This window comes from Parasteatoda tepidariorum, chromosome 2, assembly GCF_043381705.1.
Source record: "Parasteatoda tepidariorum isolate YZ-2023 chromosome 2, CAS_Ptep_4.0, whole genome shotgun sequence".
Taxonomy (NCBI): domain Eukaryota; kingdom Metazoa; phylum Arthropoda; class Arachnida; order Araneae; family Theridiidae; genus Parasteatoda; species Parasteatoda tepidariorum.
Window position 1 is genome coordinate 47,144,743 of NC_092205.1, and position 26,849 is coordinate 47,171,591.

General features: G+C 26.5%; 2 protein-coding genes across 5 annotated transcripts; one reads left to right on the top strand and one right to left on the bottom strand.

Moving 5' to 3' along the window:
* Positions 1-1,788: 1,788 nt before the first annotated feature.
* LOC107436302 (uncharacterized) lies at positions 1,789-16,126 on the bottom strand. 4 transcript variants are annotated; one of them, XM_016047953.3, is made up of 5 exons: positions 15,926-16,126; positions 14,546-14,625; positions 12,522-12,935; positions 10,720-10,845; positions 1,789-8,166 (listed from the first exon to the last, which is right to left on the bottom strand). In XM_016047953.3, exons 2-5 carry the CDS (start codon positions 14,616-14,618, stop codon positions 7,811-7,813), a joined length of 969 nt encoding a protein of 322 aa, XP_015903439.1. In that variant the 5' UTR covers positions 14,619-14,625; positions 15,926-16,126; the 3' UTR covers positions 1,789-7,810. The 4 variants fall into 4 exon arrangements, with proteins under 4 accessions (XP_015903439.1, XP_042894928.1, XP_015903438.1 ...); XM_043038994.2 differs by having other exon boundaries at positions 15,930-16,116; XM_016047952.3 differs by having other exon boundaries at positions 15,893-16,116.
* Positions 16,127-16,378: 252 nt separating this feature from the next.
* Positions 16,379-26,597, top strand: LOC107436304 (ADP-ribosylation factor 1-like). The gene is given in 6 exon segments (XM_016047957.3): positions 16,379-16,535; positions 17,457-17,627; positions 21,034-21,144; positions 23,825-23,949; positions 25,375-25,479; positions 25,481-26,597. Coding segments are annotated over 5 exon segments (531 nt in total). The 5' UTR covers positions 16,379-16,535; positions 17,457-17,479; the 3' UTR covers positions 25,523-26,597.
* Positions 26,598-26,849: the final 252 nt, after the last annotated feature.

The window sequence follows — 26,849 nt, forward strand, 5'->3', positions numbered from 1 at the left end:
TGAATTAATCGAGTTGTAAAATAACAATCATCTGAAGCAGTTGTTTCTAAATATGGCAAAGTTGAGTTTTACAAATCATTACCAAAAACTAGTTTCCCAAATTGAATATCTCATGCCCAGAAAATTGGCACTTTATACGCTTAATCTTATATATGTGAACAAATGTTTTCAACTATGACTAAAAAATCATTTTAGAAGTAGACTAACAGACAAGCATTTAGCCTCGTTCCTTAAAATAAGTACATCTCACTTCGAACCTCAATATAAAGGAACTTTTAAAAATGAAATCGCAATTTCATTCATCTCATTAAATATTTAAATTAAAACTTGTATATAGTTTTTTAATTTTAGAAGTTTTTACTTAGCCCACCAAACTTTTTTCCCCGATTTTTGGCCCTCGACTAATAAAGTTTGCCCTTCCCTGGTCTAGATGTTATGAGCTGTATAGATTTCTATAGATAATACAAGTAAGTTTTGCAGCATTTTGCGCACTCTTTTCAAGCGCGCTGTTTGTTCCTCAAAAATAAAAACGAACTGGCAAAACAAAACAAAATCGCACCGTAACTCGAAAGATTACGAAATATGACTTTTTGCCTTGAGCATTCCTTTGAATAGCATCATACTAAACTTCGTTTCTAACGAATGGTTTGTATTAGGCATATTTTCATTAAAACATACGTTTTCCCTTTGTATTTCATGAAATTAATCCTGATTTAACCAAAATTCACTTTCAAAATTTTGCTATTATATGATTACTATTCAATTTCGATTTTCCGACAACTTTTTAGGATTAAATTTTTTTTCAAATAAAAAAAACACTTCTACAAAAAAAAAATTTGAATTTGAATTCCAAAATATTTATGTATGATTAAAAAAATATGCCTATTTGATTTTTTAAAACCATTTTTAAAAAAATATGCAACGAGAAGATTACCTGAAAAAGCTAAACCCACTTTGGGTTGCCGAAGAAATTTCAAAATTAAGTTCCAGAGCTGCTAATCAATAACATTGTTCTTAATAGCCACTGTGCTATTTTTTCATAGTTCAGTGTATTTCAGCAGAATTATCTGTAGTAATATTGATGTGCAAATGAAAATGTTTACTTGATATTCTACAAACTACATTTTTTATATACAACAAATCAAGCATCTCTAAAGGTAAATATTTTAAGATTAAGAGTTTTAAAAGATTTATCAAAAACAATACCTTATGTTTAATAATTATGTTTAATTATGTTTAATAATTATGTTTAATTCATCTCTACACAAAAGAATAATAATTTGCCTCATTTGCAGAAAACTTTTTAAAAAAAATCAAATTGGTAATCAAATAAAATATAGAGTAAAGAACTCAAGAAATTTGATTCCTTTATATTTTTCCAAAATCATCCTGTAATTTAGCTGCAAGAACTAAAAACCTTAGAAATAAGGAATAATTTAAGTATTGATATTGCTGTATTTTAAAATATTTTGCAAGTGACAGTTTTTGGTTGCTCTGAATTGAAAATCTTTCTTTCATTCCAAAAATTCAAAGGAAATGAAACAAAAAAATTAATGTTCCACACAAAATTTTAGAAAATTTAAGTATATACAAATATTTTATCTTTCATTAGATAGATGTTAAAACTATTATTATAAAAATTAATTCAAATTTTAACTACAATTTTCAACAAAAAAGGGGAAAAAAATCTACAAACAGGATTAAAAAAAATTTAAACCTATAAAGTTCAAAATTACAAAACCTTAATAGTCTAAATGAAATCTACAATTAATGATCAATAACAATAAATAATATAAATAAAACTTTTATTTTGTACTTCATTATGCGTTTACACTTTAGTTATTGTGTAAAACATTTTCTCTTTAAAAACTTAATTACAAAATTTATTGTATAACTTTCAGTTTGTAAGCAGTTTTCATAAATATGATAGCTTATCGCATAATGAAAAGGGAAAAAAATGATTGTTCTATCAAGAATAACAATCATCAAATTTATCTTACTCTTAAAAACTCTGTGTGTATATATATACACATATATATTCAATGTTTTGCTTAAAAGTTGCAAATGGGTATCAACAAAAAATTTAAGCATGCTTCAATAGAACCATAACGATAAACAAGAAGCATTTTGATATGTAACAGATGTCTAAGCGCATAGCATTCTTCCAATCATACATTATGTAGACTACTATCTTGATCAACATATAACATATGTGACAAGTAATTAATGTGTTAGAAGTTGAATAATTAGCACAGTACAGTTTTATAGAGTATTTACAATAAAAGTACACAAAAAGTTTTTTCCCAGTCATAATGATTATTTGGATGAAAATTATTTTTAATAAACAATTATGGTATGAGAATGAAATTCTGTTCATTTTGCCTGGTTATGTAACGTTCTTTTTTAAATTCATACATAAAAAAATATACTTTAAACATGGCATTTAATATACATTATCTTAGCAATAAATGCTATGAGATGCATACAATAAGCTTTGAGATGCATTTAATATACATTATCTTAACAATAAATGCTTTGAGAGGCATTCAGATTTAGTACGCTGCAACATAACATTAACCTTCCAGCATGCACGTTTGTGCAAATTTTATGATAAACTTGGTTTTATTGAACTTTTTTTGCTTTTATTGATCATATATCGCATCTGGAATGTCTGATGGTCATTTTTATAGTTCCTTTCAACTCTTCCCTTCATCATGGAATGTGCCAACAGGAAGATTATAAAAAAGGCACTTTAGATGTTATAAAAAAGGCACTCTCTCCGCTTAAAAACTCATACAGAAATATAACAAAAGATAATTACTACACAAGCATCTCATTTGCTAATTATTTGCTACAAAGAAAAATTTACTCGTCGGCACATTGAAAAAAAATAAGAAGGAAATGCCACTGAATTTTTTCCACATAAGAGACAAATAGTGCAAATCGCAATATTTGGTTTCCAGTCGAACAAAGACTTAGTTTCGTATGTTCCTTGTAAAAGCAAAACAGTAATTCTCCTTTCTTCTATGCCTAATAATGCCAGCATTGATACAAGCAAAAATGAATCATGAATAATTATGGATTATAATGCTGCGAAACGAGGAATAGACACCGTCAATAAACTGTGTGCATTAACAAAAACCATTAGAAGATGGCCTTGTGCTATCTTTTTCAGTCTTTTGAATATTGCTGGACTAAATGCCCAGGTTTTACACATGCAAAGTCAAATAGCAAAGCATGGTGCCTAAATATTTTCACTTAATCTTATAAAAGATCATCTTCATTACCATGCAAAAATCCAAACAATACCTTATGAAATTTAAACATTACTAAATTGTAACTACGCTACTCCTAATGATAAAGTGCTAAACAATCCTCATCAAAACGAGGAATATGCTGTTTGTGAACCAGAAAAAAAGAAGAGATTTTCAGCATCAATGAAATACAAGACGCGCCTTAGAAACACTTGCAAATGGCATTCGATTACCTAAATTATTTACTTGGCAGACAATGTGAACTTGGAACATTTAGACATCTCTTCAGAATTCTATTTTCCTAATATTACTCTATTTTATTCTGTATTACTAGGCAACTATATTCTCTTATTTCTAATTTTTAGAAATAAATAAAAGAATTAAAATTGGAGTGAGTTTAAAATTAGTTTTTGTAACTAATCACTCATTTTCTTGACTTGTTTCATAGAAATAAAATTCTTTGTAGAAGTAAGTAAGTAATGTTAAGCTCAGAATTTTTCCTTCCAAGGTTTCATTTTTTTACTTGTTTACACTTGATAAATATGAAAACTATCTTAAATTTTAAAAAATTATTATTAACTAATAAATTTTAAATATTTTTTCATAAAATAGAGTATTGCTTTTCTTCCTGACTAATCTAAGCATTTAAAAATAACTTTTTAACATTTGAGTGCGAGATCACTTGTATTTTGCAACAAAAAGGTTATTTTTTTATTTTGTGACAAATTTACTGTCAATATCCATTCATTTTTGTCGTTTTATGACGCAAAACGTAAAAAAAAAGCTGTTGCCGAAAATATTGCGCATGCTCGTGTAGCTGAGCGCGTGTGCTGGAGGGTTAATAAACTAAATTTAAGCCAACAATCGTGTCATCTTCAATTGACACAAAACTAACAAAAATACAAACTTAAAAAAAAAAGATAAAGAAAAGTTTTTTCATATATAATCCTTACCAGAAAATATAAATGTATGAGCTGCAGGCTAATTGAAAAATCTGGCATTGCTGAACCTAAAAGGCTCACAGCAAAAAATTTAACAAATGATGGCGGCAGTTTACAAAAGACCAAGTTTCCAATTAGTCTATGATTTATACATAAATGTAATTAGTAAGCGATTCTTTGGTTACTTTGAAATCAATATTTTTTCAGGAGTAAGAAAAAATTGAAAAATAAAACATTAATAATAATATATCAGTTAAAGCTTTTCAAAAACATTAATTATGTACAGATGATTAGGTTTTAAAAATAAAACCTTTTTATATATTCTACAATTCCACATATATATATTTTCTAAAAATATAATTAATTGATATCAAAACACGGCAATATAAATGGAAATAAATAGCAGCTTAAGTTAAACAATATTTATAGCATATAAAACACGCGCATTAAACATAAATTTGAGAAGTAAGACAAGTAATTAAAGAAATTGGGAAATAAATGTTTGTATATAACATGTATTTGGTCAAGCACAATTATAGATGAATGATTATGTCTCTGGAATTCCAATTAGCCTATGACTTATACATCAATGTAACTGGTAAGTGATTCTTCGGTTACTTTGAAATCAATAATTTTTCAGGACGAAGAAAAATTAAATTGAAAATAAAACATTAATAATAATATATTGGTTAAAGCTTTTCAAAAACATTAATTATATACAGATGATTAGGTTTTTAAAATAAAACCTTTTCATATATTCTAGAATTCTACATACATATATTTTCTAAAAAATATAATTAATTGATATCAAAACACAGCAATGTAAATGGAAATAAAAAGCAGCTTAAGTTAAACAATATTTATAGCATATAAAACATGTTCAAAAAAGATATATGCGCATTATACATAAATTTGAGAAATATGACAGTATAATTAAAGAAATTGGGAAATAAATGTTTGTATATAACATCGATTTTGTCAAGCACAATTATAGATGAATGATTATGTCTCTGGAATAAAATAAAATCTTTCATTTATTCTAGAATTCCGTATAAAACATGTTTCTTAAAAAAATATAGCCATTTGGCATCCTAACAAAGAATTGTAAATGGAAATCATAAATTGTAGCTAAAGAGTCAACTAATTACAAATTGTAACTTAACTATACAAAAAAAAGTAATCCATTAAATAATAACCTTCATAGAATATTATTTTTCGAAGAAACTGTGCATCAGAAAAAAAATTACAAAAATTAATATGATTTTAATTGATTTTGACAAAACCAAGATCTCTAAAAATTTTATAGATTAGTTCAATTGCTTTAAATTAATTAGGATTAAATTAAAACAGCTTACTTTCCAGTTAGTTCTTTCTTTCTAATTCAAATGCTTAATCACTTCATAACTTTTACACAATTATAGTATTTTATTATTATATTGCTATTTTATTATTGTACAAGATCAATATTTCATAACTAATAATTACTCAGAAATTTGAGCACATCAACTCTTTTTTTAAAAAAAATGCTTAGGGAGAAATAGGTTAGCATAATTTAAATATATAATGTGTAGCATAAAATAAATATGCAATATATTTTTTTAAAAAATAGTTAGTAAAAAATGTATAACAACATACATTTTTTTAAATATCAATTCTCTTTATATTATAGGCAAAAAAATTTTTTTAAATATTATCAATTTTCACATTTAATATGTTTCCTTTAATTACTGTATTACTATAGCAATAAAATAACCATAGACATAACTATTAAAACATATTAGAATAACTTGGAGTAACTATTAGAAACCTTTAACCAGTAAAATTTCAGTCATATTAATAATACAATATATATTCTAGCATTTGAAGCAGGGAGCAAAATTTCCACTCGCTATTTGTGATAAGTTATTTAAGGCTGGTGTGTAAATTTTGTCTTGTAAAATGTTGTTTGTGAAAAAAAAAACTTCCATACTTTCCCCAGAGTTAAGGGTCTTTGGGAAACAACTTCCACAAGCATTATAGAACATCCTATTAGAGTTTCACCCCAGTGTCACAAATAACAAGAGAAATTTTAGAAACGAAACATAGCAATGTACAAACATGAAGCATTAAATGTTGCAAGCAATTTTTACATTGCCACTCGCTTGCTCATTTATAACAATGTGAATAGAAAAATCTAGGTATTAGAATGAATCATTACAAGAAAAAGAAAAAATATACAATGATAAATTTCTATTTGGTTTATAGCAAATATATTTAGTTAAGCTTTGGTATGAGATCAACAACTAAGGAATTACCAAACATAATATAAAAGTGTAAACAAATAATACTATTGAATTTTTTCAAACATTTTATAAAGGAAATGTGGGGAAAAATGTGTCTCAAATAACTATACTACAAATAAACACAATTTAAGAATAAGAATTATTTTGAAATTTCTGTTTTGTAGTTAAACTGTTATACAATCCTAAATGTGAAGTAGGCACGGTTGGTATGATTTAAATTGCAATTTATATCACTTAATTTTTTTTTTAAATCATTAATTGGTATAAAAAAATTATTCATTTAATTAAAAAATATTTTTTTCTATTTAAGATAATTTGTAAACATATTTTTAAGATTGTAATTTTTTTTAAATCTAATTTTAATGATATTTAAAATTTCATTCAGAGAAGTAAAGAGAAGGTAATAAATATACCAATGTTATTATTTAATTTCAAAACAGACAAAATAAGAATAAATAAATAAATAAGACTACATATAGATTAAAGTATCTGAAACTTTTAAATCATAACTTTCCATAAGCTGTATGTCAAGTAAATAACTTTATATTTTAATAACCATATTAGAATTAAACCAATTTAGTTTTATGTTTCTTTAAATACAAATATTTTTAAAACTTATTAGACATGTAGTTTGCATAAATAAATAATGAAGAAAGTCTTTATCTGCCAAGAGTAATTTAGAATAACTAATTTTTATGTTTCCTGATCAAAATTAATTTGTAAGTTTAAGGAAGTTTATTTGATATCTAATTCACAAATCAGGTCTTTTTCTTTAGCAATTCATAAAAGTAATGAGCTTGAATAAAAACCAAAATTTTAATTTTCGCGGATTAATATGTAATTATTATATAAATTATTATATAAATATTGTTATAATTAGTTATAATATAATTATATAATTAGTTATACTATTTGTTTAAATAGTATTAGGCTTTAATATTTTTTATCGAAGCTTTGTGTGATATATGCAAAGAAAAATGCCAAAAAAAACAAGATCAGGTACCTTTTTTTTTTTAAAAAAAATCATGATTTTAGCCAACCCTGGAAGTTGATATTAAAAATAGCATTTAAATAAACAATACTGTGACAAAAAAATAAAAGTAGATATTAAAAAGAGAAAAAAAAATATCACATCAGTTAAAATAAATTTGAGAACAAGTGATATATATTTATATTTTATAACAAGTATACAAAACTTTAGTCTTTTGTAAAGAAGAGGAATGATTTGAAAGTTTAAAATTACACAAAACACAGTCATATCATGTAAATTTTAGTGTTAAGGTCTTCGAAAATGTATAAAAAATATATCACCAAGCCTTTAAAAACATTTAAATCATAGAAACCTATTTTGCTTGTCACCATCAGAAGATGTAGATCTAGCAGTCTTTGTAACACTATCTAAACTTTTAGAAGGTCCAGCTGCTGGAGCTGCACCATAATTTGAGTCATAAGAAGATCCCGGCCAACACTGACTGAATGCTTCAGATGATGTTAAAAGACCAGTTGCTTCCCCAGCATCAGCAGCACTTAAAAGAGGAGTCGCCTGATTTGGCACTGTTACAATTTTTACAATATTGCGAGTTCCAGCAGTCGCCAAATAGCAAAACACTGGTACAAATACCAAAACAGCAACTATTGCAATAAAAATAACAACAATACCCCAAACTACATTTTTTGTAGGAATTATACCTGAAAAAAAATAAGTCAAAATTAATATGATAGAAATTACTTTTGACATTATTAAGAAAAGTGAATTACAGAAGTCTTTATAATTGGTTTTAATAGTAAAATGTTTTTTTTTTTTTTTTTAATATCTCGCTCTCTCTTGATGCATGTACATATATTCTACAGATTATTTTCATCAGAGATATTAAATAAAAAATAATAATAAGCAGAGAAAAAATTGCTATAAGAAAAAACTGGAAAAAAGTCAAAATTAAAGATAAATGTAAAAGAAAAGATTTTTTCTCACTTCATTTATGAAAAATAAGGAAAAGTTTTTCTGAAAATTTTACACCAGGGTAAGTCACTTAATGTTCAATTTTCTGGTTACTATTTCATTTGCGTAAAAAGTACCTGTGATAGCATGATAACCAATTTAATTTGAAGAAAAAATCGCTAATCAGGACACCATGAATTACATTTCTTTAAATTTCTCTCTTTAAAATAAAAATATTTTATTTTAATATTGTCATTTACATGCTAATCTTTTCTGTCTGTTTTCTTCATTGTTCTTAGTATAAGTATCCTTTTTTTTCTTCATTTAGCAAAACTAAAGAATGATTAGATAAAATTTAAACAACATAAAGTTTAGATGTAATAATATTTAATATTAGCAAATTGTGTGTGAAATATATGTTAGATTAAGCTTAATTTTTACAATAATAATCTTTCCCTGGTTGTGTTGAGGTTGCAGACAAATTTGAATTTTTGAAGATAGGGCTGCAGATTGACTCTACAAATTCTGCTAACTGGTACTATATATATATTGCATAAGGTTTAAACATTATACTAGATTTTATTTCAAAGCATTCTGACCAATATTTAAAACCTTGAATTTTAAATATTGTTGAATTTCAAATATAAAGACACATGAAATTTTTTTCTCCAAATTTATTGCGTAATTAGATAGAGTAACATCAAATGTGAAAATGGCTAGCATGTTCAAAATACTTTCAATTACATTCGAATTTGGCAGTTAAACAGAGAAATGTGTTCTGATGAATAAGAAAGACAACTTCTTTTTTTGTTATTATTGTTATGCTTCGTAAAAAATAATTGGACATCTTAACTATTTTATTAAGTTTAATTTATTCAATGCTTATGCTTAAATCTGTACTTATTTATACTGAAAATTGTAGATCAATGTTTATAGAAACTCTCTTAAAAACTCTAATCACCACACAGTGCAATGAACTCGAACAGTGGTTGGAAAAACATTATTTTTATAGTTAACTACAACTACTTTAATACCAATCAGTTAATTATAACTGCAACAATTTTTTCATAAATGTATTTACTACAAGCTACGTTTGAAATTTAATCCCTACATCACTACTTTTGAACTTTACTAAAGAACTACGAACTTTGCTAAAAAAAACTTAATTTACAGCTAAGTTCAAAATGCTTTTGAATAAAAAGTAGCTGAGGAATTATTAATAAATATTTATTCATGATTACATTAGCCAGTTTGTTATTCTAAACCTTCTCTTAAGGATTTGTTCTCTTAATCTTCAACTTTTTTATGTCTTAGTCCACAGCAAATATATAATTTAAGAAAATTATCAAATATTTGCAATTTTATGAAGAGTTTAATGGTTCTCTATTTTCTATGAAAAGTAAAGTACATTGAAAATTACAAAGAAAATAAGTTCCCTTCCATTGAAGAAACATCAATATTTCATATGTGCATATTTGCATTTGAAAGTGCAGCTAAATAGATAAATTAGCTAATTATTTGTAATAGCTAGTCTAAATATTAGTAATACTGAATTCTAAATGAGTAATTCTTATTAATGCTCAGTTACAGGAGCATTATTATTGCATTCACTAATGTAGGGGTGCTCAACCTGCGGCCCGCGGGCCAAATGCGGCCCGCCAACCCTCGATGTGCGGCCCGCGGCCGNAATCAGTTTTGCATTTTCTAATTTTAAACGTTTTAAAGTATTGTATTTTCTGCAACGAGATTACAAGGTTAACCGACAAAAAGAATTTAGTGTTATATAAACAATGAAGTTTATATAACAATCACCACCAACAATTGCTTTCAATATGTCGGTCTAAACACTTTGGCATGCGGCCCTTCATTGGTCAATCTGCTGTGCATATGGCCCTTCACTGAAAAAGGTTGTGCACCCCTACACTAATGGACCTGCAAATATTTGTACCAATCACATTCAAAAACTTTGCTGCATTTGAAGCTTATTTCTTAACTAGATTAACATTAAAAGTAGTAGCTCTGAACTGCCAACTGCTGTTTTTTTTATCACATTGCTCACAAGACTAACTTAAGTAGCACACTACACTACAATCAATAAAAAAAGCATTCACTACGTTATTTTTGTTATTTTATAAATTTATAAGTATTTGTTATATAAGTATTTTTGTTATTAATAGCATGCTAATTCCGACCATAGAAGAAGAGTGAATAAAAACATTAAAATTTACACTGAGATATAGCACTATAAAATCGTACTGTCATAGTCAATTACAAAAAAAAAAGAAGAACATATATATATTTACATTTTGTTTCATCTGATAAGTCTCCACAATCATTGTGACCATCACAAGTCAATGAATACCAAATACAGTGCTGATTTTCACATAAAAATCTTTCTCTACCCTTACAGGCTCCAGTTCTTTTATTAGCTTAAAAAGAAAGAATAACAACATTTTCATCTAATATATTTTTAAATGTGAAGTTAAATACTTTATTAATAACATGTAGCTGTCAACATGGATAAGAAAAAAATCCAATATTTTCTAAAATAATATAAATTTCATGATAACTGTTGAATAGTATAAAAAAAATATTTTACGCAAAGGGAATTTTAGGGATTTTTGTACTCATCTGAATACAAAAACTTTATTACACTAATAACTATAAATGGTCTGCTATATTTTTTTATTTTATTTATGATTGACATTAAATAAACTTAAATTGGAATTGTTTTTCTTTCTTTATTATTATTATGCTTACTTTTAATTTTGAATAGTCATAGACATTTAATTCATTAAAGAGAGTTCAAAAAAATGTAATTAATTTAAAAAGAGAGTTCTGAATAAAAATAAACTAAAAATTTTATAACAAAAAAAGAGAAAAGCTTTAAACTAATTAAAATGAGTCTCACTTCATTTAATATTAGTAATACTTATTTAAATATTCAAGTAAGCAATAAACAGTATAAACATTCGATTTCTATATAGATTTTTGACGAAGCTCACACAATTTATGGAATTTTTCTAAATGCTCAAAAACCAGGAGTATTTTAATTAATCAAGTAGACCAGGAATAATTTTCATTTTATATTTTTAAAGTGAGAATTTAAATAATTTATTATTAACATGTAGCTGCAAACATGGATAGAAAAAAAAATCAGTAGATTTTACAAAATAATACAAATTTCATAACTGTTGAACAATATAATAAACTAGGAGGCTTCGCCCCCTGCTCGCTTGCGCTCACCAACCCCCGGAACTGCTTTCGCAGTTCATTTCGGATTGCTTCGCAATCCGATGCTCGCTTTGCTCGCTCATTGGATACGCTCTTAACGTCTAGCTTTCGTATACTTTTTTGAACACTGATGTTCCGAAAACTTTTCATAGTAGAAAATTCTAAACCTGTACATTTCAATATTAATTTGAAATTACAAACAGTTCACATGTTTTTCTTAATCACACTACACTAAATTTCAGTTGTTGAGAAAAGTAACTGTTGTAAGTTTTGTTTTAAAGTCTTTCCCACCAGAGGGCTAAAACCATGTGTTGTAAAACAATATGAAACAGTACTGAACGCCGGATGTAAAGCATCGGCTTCGATGAAGATAATTTTGTGAGAATTTTTTTGATAATTCGGTGAGAATTCACCCGATTAGACATATGATGCTCACTACGTGCTCTTGCGCGCCGAAGCCTATCAATTAAAACGTATTAGAGTTTTATATAATATAGATTAGCCATATGATGCTCACTACGTGCTCCTGCGTGCCGAAGCCTATCAATTAAAAATGAAAACTGTTGCCAACGCAAGAAAAGAAATATCATCAGTTTCATTGATACATACATACGTATTAGCGTTTCATATAATATAGATATTTATTATACACACAGAGAATTTAAAAGATTTTAATAAGCATCAAAATACATTAGCCGCAAAATACAGTATTTTTATAAAATAAGTAGACCGAAAGAAACTTGTAAAATCCTGAAGAGTTGGCAGCTATGATAACATTAAAAAGCAAAAAAAGGTAATAATTGATCTGAAAACGAAAAATAATCATGTATTCATTGCTTAAAAAAACTTGAGTTAAAACTAGCATACTTACCAAGGTCAAAAACAGTATAATGAGCTATGAATCCTGTCACATTCAGAGGTACAGTCACATTTGCACTGATGAACTTGAGAGTCATATTGTTGAAATTTCCAGACTCAAATTTCAGACCTTCACAATTTTCATTTGAGCAAACTTGCTGCCCAAAAAGAACTTGATCTGAGACCCCACTATTGAAAACTACTGTGAGATTATCCATACTGGAATTTCTCAAACTGACTTTGGAGAAAGTTAATAAAATATGGTAATTGCTTTCTGTTGAAAAAGTTACAGAACAATTCATATTTGGTGAATACCATGGACTACCTTCAGGGTTAGAACTCATAACAAGGGAGCCTGATGAATGCTCACCATGGATGGGCAGAGTTTCTGGATCAGAGCCATTGAGACAATACTTCTGAAAAACAACTATTAAAAAAGCTTTACTTTATTTTTTTCAAAAAATCATTCTGTCGTTTAAACAATTTATTTAGTATGCACCTTATAAAGCAACAAACTATATGATAAAATAAAATACTTGCAATACAAAAATAATTATTAATTGTAACAATAAACTATAAAGAGTGCAACTTAGTAACAACATGAAAATCATAACATGATTATTACATCAATAATCATTAAGAGTGATTTTTATCTATTCTATATTGTAAATGTCGGACTTGCAATTGGCATTCAAAATGTATGTGAGCATTAGGGGTAGTAAATGTAAAATGTTATTCATTTAAAATTTTTTAATAATTATGCCATCAAAATATTGTTATACTTTCATAAAACAGATTTAAAGTGAAAGGAGAAAAAAAAGGAATGAGCTCTAAAACTCTTTATTCAAATTTAATTAAAAGTCAGTCAGTCCCTTCTTTCGTTAAGCCCTTTAAATTAATATGTGTAACATTTTCGAACCAATTAACACAACTTAAATCAAACAGAGAATCAATAAAAAAAATTTATGAACATCCAAAACAAATTATTAAATAAAAGTGTCAAATAATATTTTTTTTAAAGACGGAACAGGAAATCACAAAATGAAATAATTTCTCTCTTAAAAAAATTTGATATGGGATAAATTTAATTACAAACAATTGATAGATCTGACACTATTTACAAAAAAAGCACTATTTATAAAAAATGCTTACTCCAAAAAAAAATTCTGCTTTTAAATGTTTTTATTAAATAAAATATCTTAACTATGATTTAAAATAAGGTTTTTTTTTATTAATTTAAGAAATTTTAAAAACCAAACTTAACATAGAAATTTATAAAATCTACCTTAATTTCAATACTGAAAGATATCTGTTTTTCAAAGATTATTTGTCCATGTTCTCTCAACTTCTCTTTTTCAATAAGTTTGTAACTTTTTTCCAATTTCTATTATTATTACTACATAGCTATTCATTTATTTAGCTTTTACCAAATACAAATACTCGCATTTATATATATGCATACATACATAAATAATAATTCTCCCTCATTTCAAATTTTGTACAATTAAAAAGAAAAAAATTTGATTAATTACAAATTAGTTCAGGTACCATATTATCTTTTTAAATAAAATATCAGATATCAATCAATAGCTCAATATTTTCTTTTTAATTTACATAAAAATGAAATTTTATGTCAGAATTAAAATAACTATGAACCTTGATTCGTTACAAAAGTATATATTACCCGAATCTAATTTTTAAAAAAAAAAATTCAGCTGTAAATATATTGATGAAAGAGAACTAACAGTTTCATACATAAGTAAAGAAAAAATTAGATTTATGAAAAGTTTTAAATTTTAAGCATTAAAGAAAAGATTTTATAAATTATGTGCATCAAGTGTTACAAACACTTAGATTTAAAATTTACTTAAATTTTTGCGATCCATTTATTGTAACACTTAAATTTCAAAATAATAATATATTTCAAATACATATTTCTCTTGTCTTAATTACACACTTTAAATTACAACTGAAGTAAATTTAAGCAGCAATGAATGTAACATAAATAATTTTGTAATGTGTATATATAACACTTACTATCATTTCCATTCACTGGATAGCTATTAAAAATAGCCAAAAACACTAGCACAAAAGTTACTAAGAAGGCCATCTTGTATCTAAATGAAAAAATATATACATAAATAAAGGTACTACTTTTTGAAAAATAAATACATTACTGTAAGCATTTATTTCATAAGAAGAACTAAGAAGGCCATCTTGTATCCAAAGCAGAAAAAATAAATAAGAGTACTATATTTTGAAATATAAATACACTAATGTGAGCATTTATTTCATAACACACATATGATAGGGGGATATTTCCATATTGTGATCTGTCACATTAACAACAATCGCCAAGATACTAAATAGATTTTAAACTTGTACATTTTTTAAAAATAAAACATATCGATGTTTGGCCTGGGGTGGCTACGAGTTATACCTTTCGAGTTTCATTGATATTTCTTTTAGTTTCTCGCAGACAGTTTCCAAGACATGGCGATGATTTTGCCACAGATCACGATACGGAAATCTCACCTGTGATAGATTAAAGTAAATATAAATTTCTCTGGGATATTTCCGTATCATGATCTGTCTCCCCAACTACAATCGCCAAGATGCCAAATAGATTTCAAACTTGCAAATTTAAAAAAAAAAAAAAAAACACTTAGATGTTTGCCCAGGGGTGGCTACGAGTTATACCTTTCAAGTTGGTCCCTTTCTGTGATGTTTTTTATAAATTTCTCGCGTGTCACTGCCCGGAAGTTTCCAAGACTTGGCGGTTATTCTACCACAGATCACGATACGGAAATCTTCCCAGTTTCTCAAAGTTTCAGTTTTGCTTACAAAATTTCAAAGGAATAGGTTTCTCACAATAGAATAATAGCACTATAGCTTACAATTGCTTTTTTAGATGCAAAATATATTTAAATATTTTTTTTCATAAAATAATTAGAGTATTTTCCTCTTGTGAGACATTAACCCTCTAACTTAAATTTTTTTTTGGCTACTTAACTAGATTGCTTAGATGCATAACTTTCCGGTTTCCATTAATGTTTATTTAATGAACAAAAATAAATAGCTATTAAACTTACTATATACAAGAGAAAATAATGAAAGATAGTACTTCCCCGTTTATCAGGCAAACAAATTAAAACGAAAAATTTAGAAAAATATCACATCTCATAAAAAAATTAAAATAATAAAATTAATTAATTTTTTTAAATTATTAACACGGAATATTTGACGATAGTAATTCCCAAACTTTCAAAGTATAAATTTATAGTAAATATGTGTTAAATTTGTTTTTTTAAAAATTCCAACAACATTATTGGTTTTGCATTTATTTACTTATTTATTATTATTTGAAATCAAAACTGAGCATACAGAAATGAGTCATAATTAATGTGGTAGACGTACATACAAATGACGTAATATAGGGTGGAACAATAGAACAAAATATTAATATAGTTTTAAATCTGATAGGAAAATTATAAAACTTTTGAAATTTTAAGATCAGTTCACTTTAATGAATTTACTAAATTTTTATTTTCACTCCATTTTATTTATTTACTTCCTAACCAAAACAAACTTGTTTCAAAACAGAACTCTCCGAACAGTTCCAGTTAAGAAATTTTGCAATATTATAAAATTTAATTTTTAAAAATTTTGACTAAACCTTTCATTTTCAACTTTTAATACATTACAATATATTAACTAATGAATCAAAAACATAAATAAGCATATTTGGCTAAACAGAAAGAAATATTCTGATTGATAAGTTTATGAAAATTCGATTTCTCATAATTTAGGAACTTTGTAACAAACTTGCATTTTTAAAAGATCTAATTATTTTAAAAAAACACTAAAAGCTATTAATTTTCATAATTTTAATAATTGAAACACTTTACTAAAAAAGTAGAAAAAGAAAGAAGGATGTCGCAACGCGTACCCCACCAATGACTAGACGTGGCATTAGCCTTGTCAACTCCTTTCTATGACCGCCATTTTCCGTGTATTACCTTTACCGGTAAGTATTTAAATTTATGTTATTTATCACATTTATATAAGCCAAATTTTTGTTTTTAAACTTAACTTCATCGTTATTCATTAATTGAAGCTAACATTTGATAGTTTAGTGTTTTATTTTGTTCAAAAACAGAATCGAAATTTTTCCTGTTTACTAGTGAAGCCCATTTAATATCCTTATCGCCCACTGGACAATTTCAAATTGTAAGTTCTACATTTTTACTAGTTTCCAACAATTGATGTATAAAATATTTTTTTTTGCTCTCATTCTATTTATGCGATATTTTCCAAAATGAAACTCGTTTATCAGTGAGTCATAACTTTGTGTTAATGTAAAAAGCGTCATCATTGCGTATGTGTCAATATCTACGTGTTGTAAAATAGATTCTCTTGATTTTGGTGGTACATTTTTACGCTTCAGTTTCAAACCTTTATTTAAGCGAAACATTTATGTACATTGTCAGCTATTGTGTCTAGTATTTAGTTTAACATTTCGAAGTGAACGAGTCAACATCAAATTTGTGATTACCTGCATGAGAATTTTATTTTCTCAAATATTTCACATTTGAGGTAAATTAGTATCACATTCTGATTTCCAATTATCATATCTTTGAAAATATTGTTATACTCTTTTGATGTATTTATATTATATTTATTGTATATCATGTATTGTTCTGCTTCTTATTTTTGATTTCATAATTCAATTGGAATTCATTAGAGAAGTAGTTTGTAATTTGATTAACAGAATTAGTATTCGATTAAAAAACATTCCTTATTAATATTTGTTTTATAGTTTTAAAATTTGACTAAATTTTTTTATTATTGATTTGAGTAGCTTTATTTTGACATGAAATTAACTTAGAATTTCATAATTATTGGAATTTTATTTATTTCAATTTTGTAATGGTTTGACTTCTTATAGGTTTTCCAGTATTCTATTTAAATATGGGTAATATCTTTGCTAACCTATTCAAAGGCCTTTTTGGCAAGAAGGAAATGAGAATATTGATGGTTGGTCTTGATGCTGCTGGTAAAACAACCATACTGTATAAATTAAAATTGGGAGAAATAGTGACTACAATTCCTACAATAGGTAAAATATTTTTTATTTAATCTTATTGTTTTATTTATTTCATAACCCTTACATTTTGAGTGATAATTTGACATTTACATGAAATAGTGTATATTTAAAAATCTTTAAATTTTTTGATCCAATGTATTAGTTTTCAGAAATTTGTTTTTCGCCATTTGTTATTATTTTCTTGTCAAAATTTTTATATTTATTTATTGAGAAATACATAATTACGGGCAATATTTCTTTGTAAAAATGCATAAGTTATTCCATTCAATTTTTAAAAAAAATCAAACGTATAATTAGATTTTTAAACTTTTGAATTGCAATGAAATTTTGGGGGTCTAATTATTGAATTGTATCATTTTCGTTTCGGATATCAGAAGTTTTTAAAAATATGACGCTTAAAACGTAATCGCAACACTGATTTTAAGGGAAACCACAATTTTACAATTTTGTTGGAAGCACTCTTATTATGTAGTAGTTTATGAATTTTCAGTCATTACTAAAAATTAATATTTTGTCATATTTTACATTGTTGGTCAATGATGCTTACTGTAACGTAACATGTTAATACCTATATAGAAAACAATAAGGTGGTCACAAGCCAAAAAATGAGAGCTTAAAAGCTGATGAAACTTTTGCTAAATCTTTTTAGAGAGAAGTTAAAATCCATTGGATTTTGGCATCAATTTGAGTCCTTTAGATCGGAGGATCTTTTGCGACTTTGAATATTTGGAACTGTCAAATTTGCTATTATTACAATTCACATTCACACTATTTTACTATCAAACATTGATTTTCAGATTTACCTGGTTTTAAGTTACAAGTCGCTGTTTGTATTTACTTGTTTCTAAAATCAAAATTGCCATTCTTATTCACCCATTTGTAATTGTTGGAAATATGATCAAATCAGCCGAATCTATACTCGTTGAGTTAGCCTAACCCAAGTCTTTATTCAGGAAATTTACTTACTTTTGGTTAATAATTTGTTTAAGATATTTTTTCTTAAATGGAGTGATCTGGAAAATGGGATTGCAGTATGAAGCAATGCTCAAAATTCACTACATCAAAAAAATATTTTTTTTTTCAATCTATCTACTAATTAAGCAAATGTAAGAAAATTTTATTGTTGTGCATTTACTGAAACAAAGATTAAATATTGGTGTAATTTCAAGGTACTTTTGAAAAGAGATAGGCTTCACATTTTATCAGTGAATAACTTCAGTGTGTTTATTATTGTTTTTTTTTTTGTTACTGTTTAATGTTAAATAATAAATTTGTTTATGTATTGCTATATTTTTATAAAAACTTTTAGCAGAAATAACATGTTGGCATTGTAAAATAAAAGTTAGTATCTCAATATACCTCTGTAATGCCTTTGTTTTTTTAATAGTTTTGCTCTTTTAGTGCCATTGCCCAGGATACCTTATGTTCTTGATTAAAATTAACCATAATACAAATTAGCTTCCAATTTTACAGGACTGGGTTTGAATATTTGAGTTCATTTTTGACATAAAGTAGAAGCACATATCATAGTAGTTGCCTGTGGGCTAACATTTGTTATAGATCCGCAGTTATTTATAAAATGCCTGTTTTTTGTCTGTGAAAAAATTATTGTAATTCAGGTTAACTTAATATTTAAGTGGGTTGCTACGTTTGATTCCATTTTCAGATGTGAGGTAACTGGCACCAGTAAAAATGTCGAAATTAGTTAGCAAGAAGAAAAAATTAAACATCTGGTTTAGATTCATAATAAATCTGTTGCCAACCTATTTTAGTTTTATTCCATGAACTTATCTTTACTTAGAATTTTGATGTCCTTATAAGGCCTCCCATGTCAAAGGGCTTCATCAATTTCATTGTATCCTGTAGAAAGACTATTCTCAAAATTAAAATACATTGAAGATCAAATATGTAATCAAGTTTATTTGATTAGGTTTTTTTTTTCTTCTTACGATTGAGCAAATAACTTGATCGTGAATTAAAGTTTTATTTTCAGTGTTAGCTAATAATTGTAAATGCTCCTTTTTATGATAATTTCAAATTAAAATCTGAAACATAAAATCCCTCATTCATAAAATTGCCACAGCCTTTGTGAAGATGGAAGAGCATTAAGTTTTTTGATTCCGGGTTCCTGGTAGATTGTCAATTGTTCATAGGATATCACAAAGATATTTTTAAAATTGTATCATATCAAGACATGAAAATTTTTTTGCAAAAGTACTGGAGGTAGGCAGTTTTTATAGTGTATTTTATTAAAATATGTTACTAGAATTTGTTATTTACCATAATTAGTAACTTACTCATATTTTTTTAATGTATTTCTTCTAAGAATTCTTTCCAAGTTGGTGAGTCTTTGGAGCTGTTTGTTGAATATTAACCCTATGGCAAATAAAGCTATTTCGTTCATTATTTAAAAAAAATTGCGATCTAGTGCCTCTTTATTTTCTGTGATTTTTATCTTATAAATAAATGAAATTCCAAATTGTTTTTAAAGCAGAAAATTAGAATAATTGTTTCATGAAAAGTTTCAAATAAATAGTTATTTAGAAAATCTTATGTTATAATTGTTTGGTTTTTTCCAATGATAATATAAGAACTGGATTAAAAAAAGTGACATTTTTAATTTTTTATATAATGTGTTATAAATGTGCAGAAATTAACGAAAACAGAGGTTTGACATAATAAAAGCATCCTTATGCCTGGGTGAAAAGGTCTGTTTCTAAATCGCAGGTTATTCTTTAAATTGGTATTTCTTATTGAAGTAGTTTATTATAACTAAACTTATATCATAATATCTATAGTTTTTATATTAAAGGGGGAAAAATATTTCAAGGTCAAACTGAGATTTTGCTATCAATGTTAAATTACTTAATTTTTATGTTGACAATCTTGTCACAATTTATAAGATTTGCGTTGTCACACTTCGTATTCTTATTTGTAATTGAGACACTTTTTTTTTAGAATTTAGTTAATTAGGTTAGCTTGGGGTGAGTTCCAGGCTCTAGGCTTAATATAGATGATGGTTGTAATAGGACTGATATGTAGCTAGATCAAAGCACTATTTTAGGCTAAAATAGTGCTTTGATTTAGCAGCTATGTTGGTTGAACTGAAAACTATTTTTCTCTTGATGGTTATGAGATTCACTATCTCTCGAAATCAACGACTCTCCCAACCTCACCAATAGTTCCTCTATTGCTGGCCAGCAAGACTTATGCACAGATTGTGAGAAATTTCTATTCTAGTAAAAAATTTTATATTTCTAGTGAATAATTGTAAAATATATCATCAAATAGCAGTTGACTTCATGAATTTTTTTAAACTCAAGCCTGTCTTTATTTTCTAATTTAATGAAATATTTTATTTTCTACTTGTTAATTTGTTTTTGATGTTAATTGCAAAATATTTTTTTTATTCTTTTAGGTTTTAATGTAGAAACAGTGGAATATAAAAACATAAGCTTCACCGTATGGGATGTTGGTGGTCAAGACAAAATTAGACCTCTATGGCGACATTACTTCCAAAACACTCAAGGTAAGTAAAACTTCAGATCTCTTTAATTGTTTTGCAATTAACTGGTTAGGTGTGATTGTTATATATGTATATATCTATCCTTTTATTTATTTAATTTTGACTATTTTGTTTTGACAAACTGAATCGTATTTCATTTTTTATGACCAATATTTTAGCTCTTATATTTAGCATCTTATAAGTATCACTCCTTATCCAAGTTAAAATGTTAAAAGTACTTTAAAGTTAAATAGTAATAACCTAACCACCCTGTGTTTACGTTCTATTCGTACTGTAAATTAATTGTTATAGGACAGGTGGCGAACCTTTATACACAGACATGCCATTTTCTCTATAAAAAAAATTTCTTAGTTAGGTCATAGACGTGCCGTCAAATAATTTTGACTTCGTGATTATTGGGAAAATAATAATACTAATTACTATCAACTCAAAACTCTTTATTTACATTGGGGAAAAAAATACATTTTGCAATGTCTCACTTATACACGTAATTTCAACTTAAAATAACATCAGTGTGACTTCTGTTGTTGCAGATTAGATGACCAATAACTTATATTAGGTTGTAAAATGTTAGTTTAAGCAGGATTGTTTATTTTTTTTGCTAGTTATTTACTGTTAGCTTGCTTTTTACGGTTATTAATTGTTTTTTTAGTATTAATTTTAAATTTTTTTATTAATAATTGTTTATTATTTTGTTTTTTGTGAATTTCAATTTAATTGTTACGTATGCTTCATAGTGTAACAACAATTGTGATCGGTGGAGTCCCCAAAATATTGTGTTGCGTGCCATTGGTTCGCCATCCCTGTTATAGGATAATCCCTTCTCTATAAGCATCCAATGTTAAGCATAATAACTTTTAACCCATAGAGTTCACAGAAAAATGTGCAATGCAAGATAGCTTTTTATAATTTTTCAGTTAATTGCTAGAGTCTAATTTGCATTTATATCTGATTTGTAGCCTGTTTAAAAAAAAATTTAACTATTTAAAATAAATCATCTAAAATCAATAAATCATTAAATAGTAACTTAAAGTATACCCAGAGAGCAATGATATAATATTCACATTTCCTTTTATTTAGTTATGGTCATAAGCTAACACATTCTTATACTCAAGATATTTGTGTGCTGAAATATAAATATTTTTATTAAACAATACTTTATCTAGCATTAATAATCCAGTTAAATAAGAACTGCAAATCGGTAATATTTAACGTATAAGGAAACATAAAGGCAAAATTAACATGTTAGCCTGCAGTAAAGAAAAATTCACATATTTATGAGAAAAGCTAAGAAAAAGTACACATGGTAAATAAATTAATTACTCTCCAGAAATAATTTAGTTTATTGAATGAGAGGATATTGATTGTCCCATTGTTCACTTTTTTATTCCAGAGTGATATGGGCAAGCAATTATATAATAAACATCATAAACAGCTCAAAGGAAGAATCAAACATAAATAATAAAATAAAAATAAAAAAATTTCTGAAATTATGGAGCTCCAAATTATTTTTCGTTAAATATACATTATCAAAGTATACATTTGGAAAATGGCCTGGGGCTAAGCCACACCTGAATTCAAAACATAAATAACCGTTTAATGGTTCCAGAATTCCATGATATGTATGAAAATCTCTAAAAAATAAATTTTATCCTGCACCTAATTTAAGGTTGTGGTATAAAAAGATTGCAGATTATATGAATGATTTTTATTTAGTGAAAAGGATTAAAAACATAGTTTTGTTTTTAAATGTTATGAAATGTTATACATACTTCAGCATGACCATTACTTATGAAATCACACGTATATACAATGAGCATGTTAGTGCAATTTAGACTAATAATTATGCTTCTTAGAAAAGTCTTATAAAGCTTAGAAACTTTTTTAAAAACTTCAGTGCTTAATTGCTTATTTAGTAATTTAAGTATAAAAAATAAGATTTTTTTTTTTTTTTTTTTTTTTTTTTTTTTTNAAAAAGTGCATTCTTCTGGACAAGCATGGAGACCTTTTTTTATAATGTTTTGAAATATCAACAAGTTTTTATTTTTTTATTTTAACCTCTCCTTAAAATAAGAAAAGCATTCTCTTTTGTTATTATGCCTCATTTAATCAAAAATTCTTATTGCCTTATTGATTGTCTTTAAATGTTTGGAAGCTTTATATTTCAACAATATAGTAAATTTTTAAGTATGAAATTAAGTGTAAGAAAATTGTAAAGCTATTTTGGGCTACCTGCTACCTGTGGTTCAACGAACTGCTCTTCTAAAACTTATCTAAATCTTGGCACTCATACGATAACCAACTTTCAACTGCAACATCATTATATAATAATTTGTCAAAAATATCTAAATAAAATTTGATTTAAATTTGGATTGTTTTAAAGTTATCCATTCAACGCAAATGCAAAGGTTGGAGCTGCTTTTTCTTTAAAAAATAAAAGCATCAAGATAATTAAATAAAGGAAACAAATTAGACCATTTTAAAATTGCTGAGATAATGATAGCATTCATGACTTTTGCATTTGTGATGAATACTTGTTTTTTAAAAAGTATTAAAAATTTAGTCAAATAAAGACATCAGGTACCTTGTTGCTCATTGAGTGAACCTCTTCTTTAAGGATCTGTCAAAGAAATTGCAATTTTTTTTAATATATATATTTTAAAAAGAATTTCTATTTGTGCAGGGTTGATTTTTGTGGTGGACAGTAATGATAGAGAACGTATTGGAGAAGCTAGGGAGGAATTAATGAGAATGCTAGCTGAAGATGAACTAAGAGATGCCGTACTTCTTATATTTGCTAATAAACAGGTATAACTATTTTTAAACCAAAATTTCGTGATTATTTTTTTAGAATACTGATAGAAAGTATGTATGGTATTAAAAAAGAAATTCAATTATTTACATAATCAAATTTTAATAAAATTCATAAGTGTCTCAAACTCAGTGATGTGGGTAAATTGATAGTTACATCATGGTATACTGTGTAAAACTTTTCCCTCTGTTGATAAAAAGTAAGTTTTCAAATGTAATATTAAAAGAAAAGAAAAACTAATACTATTCAACTAATAGTCTTGAAAATTATCAAAATGGCAATCTTGAAAATTAAAAACCTTGCTGCAAAATTTAGCTAGAAATAGATTTAAAAAGAAGAAAAAACATAAATTTTTAATCATTTTATTCTATAGTTATTCATCTATAGTATTTGAAATTTTTGTATTTTCAGTTTAAAGCACTAACTGAAATATATTTGAAAAAGCGCTTCTTGGTTAACACTTAAATGATTTTCAATCATCAGTGTCAAATTGTTTATTGATGTACGAACATAAAGGTATAAATAAACCTGATATTTCAGATTATTTAAGAAATACTAATTTGGTGAATATCCTCATAGAATTTTTTATGTTTTTCCTTGAGCTTACTTTTATGTGATCAATACAGTGGTGAGATAAGCATGTAAAATTTTTGTGCAAAATAGTTTTATGCACTTTGTTAATTTGTTCATGATTTGAGTTGATGGGTATTTTCACTTTGTTCTTTTCCCACTCTTAATAGATATCTCCCAGCCTTTGAATAAAATATAGTTAAATATTAAAGAATGCGTAATAAACTCATTTTTCGATTTATTAGAGCTATGAATGTAAATATTTGAGAAAAGCAATGACTAATTTACAATAGAAATTTCTTTTCAAAAGTTCCTCCCAAAGAAACTTAAATTTTTAAATGAATTTTAAAAGGAAATTTTCCTTTTGTCTACATTTGAGGATAACAAACAGTTCTGGATCTATAAAAGAGACAGATATACAAACTCTTTTATTATAGATTAATTTATCTTCTGTCATATCAACTATCTCTTCTTCCAGACTTAAAATGCAAGCTCTATACTTTGCTTACTAAAATCTATTTTATCACATCTATTTATTATGCCTTATAACCAGTTATCTCAATAGACAATTTGTGTAGAAGAGAAGAAATGTAGTAAAAAGTTGGCTTAACTCGATTTAGACCATATTTAAAATGCTTTATGAAGAAAAGAAAAAAAATAAATTCGATATTAACTTCATTTCTGTTAAGTAATTCCAAAAGTTTAACTAATGATATGTAATACCAAGATTCTTAGTCTGATAAATAACAAATACTGTTAAATATAATTTTATTTTTCTGTGTAAAAGGGAAATGTCTTAGAATTTTTTCTTTTTGCATTTTTGAATTTTTTCTAATGTTACACTTTTACAGGATTTACCTAACGCCATGAATGCTGCTGAAATAACTGATAAACTTGGTCTTCATTCCCTACGAAACCGCAACTGGTACATTCAAGCTACATGTGCAACCAGTGGTGATGGCTTATATGAAGGCTTGGACTGGCTTTCAAACCAGTTAAAAAACCAAAAGTAACCACTGATCTTCAAGAACAATTTCATTAAGTGGACAATTGTAAAACCTTGATTGCATGGATGAAACTTGGTTTCAACCATGAAGAAAGTATTTTGTAGGAAAAACTGGATCTTTTTCCCTGAATGCTCTTTGCTTCTCATTCATGAGCCTACAACTGATGCATTCAGTACCATGATATTATTTTTTCTTTTTTTACTTTTCATTCAGTTACAGGCTCATGTATTAGAGTTGCAGTTCAACAGTTTATTGCAAAAATACAAAAAAATTGGGTATAAAAAATAAAAGAATTTGCAATTGTTTGTAAATAAATGAGTATTAAAAACTTATTTTGCTTTTGTGTTAGGGCCCAAAATGATCATCCATTTAACATTGTAACTGAGATGTCTTTATTATACTGTGTTTGTTTAGCTTTTAAGATAATTTATGACTTATAAAGAATAAAAAGTTTGCTCATACCTCTTCTGTTTTTGGTAACTTTTTCGAGTAATGAAAGAGCTGGCACTCATTTCATCGCGGCCCTGTTTTACCCAACAAATTTTTTTCTCTCTCATCTAAACTAGAACAATTGCATAACACTTATTACATTAATAACATGTGCATTATTTACTCAAAATCATTCTGATAATGTGCAATATTGAAGTTAAGTACCAACAAAATTATTACTGTTTTAACTGAGTACCATTTTAAAGTGATCTTAGTGATTAGATATGAGCTTCTGTTTAAATTTCTGGTGGTGGAATTTTATTGTAATTTTACTTTATTATATAGGTTGCCAAAAACAATTTTAATAAAAAAGCTAATATAGAGATAAATGGTTGGGATACATTAGCCTTATTTTTTGATCCAAATAAATCTTAGGAAAGCAATTATTTATTCTGTTTTTTTTTACACATATATTGTTTGTGTTTCACCTTTATTTATCGCAACATCCTTTCAATAATTGTTTCTTTTTAATTTTGTGTATTTCGATTTAAAACAATTGTATATTTTGAATTACATGTAAAATTTCTGCAGCATTCAAGCACATTTTGAAGTTATATAAATAAATTGATATGAATTAAGTGTGGTCTATTTGAAATGCCCTTGGTCTTTCTCCTGATTTGATAAACTAATTAACTTCTGTTTTAGATTTCTTAACAAGTAAAAGAATTGTGTAAGTTTTAACTGTCATAAGTTCTTATAAATGACTATTACTAATTATGTTGGGCCCTTATATACTTTACTCTCTCGTTGAAAATGAGCCCTAACCTTTCCTATCATACATAATTTTGTAGATTCTGTAGTTAAAATTTCTATTAAATCCTCAAATCTTT

Bases quoted from the DNA above. Each gene is read 5' to 3' on its own strand.
- LOC107436302 (XM_016047952.3), bottom strand. From the start codon at position 15,927: ATGTACGTCTACCACATTAATTATGACTCATTTCT. The intron at 14,626-15,892 runs GTATGCTCAGTT...TTTTTCATTTAG, and splicing joins ATTAATTATGACTCATTTCT to ATACAAGATGGCCTTCTTAG. The intron at 10,846-12,521 runs GTAAGTATGCTA...TTTCTTTTTAAG, and splicing joins TTATACTGTTTTTGACCTTG to CTAATAAAAGAACTGGAGCC.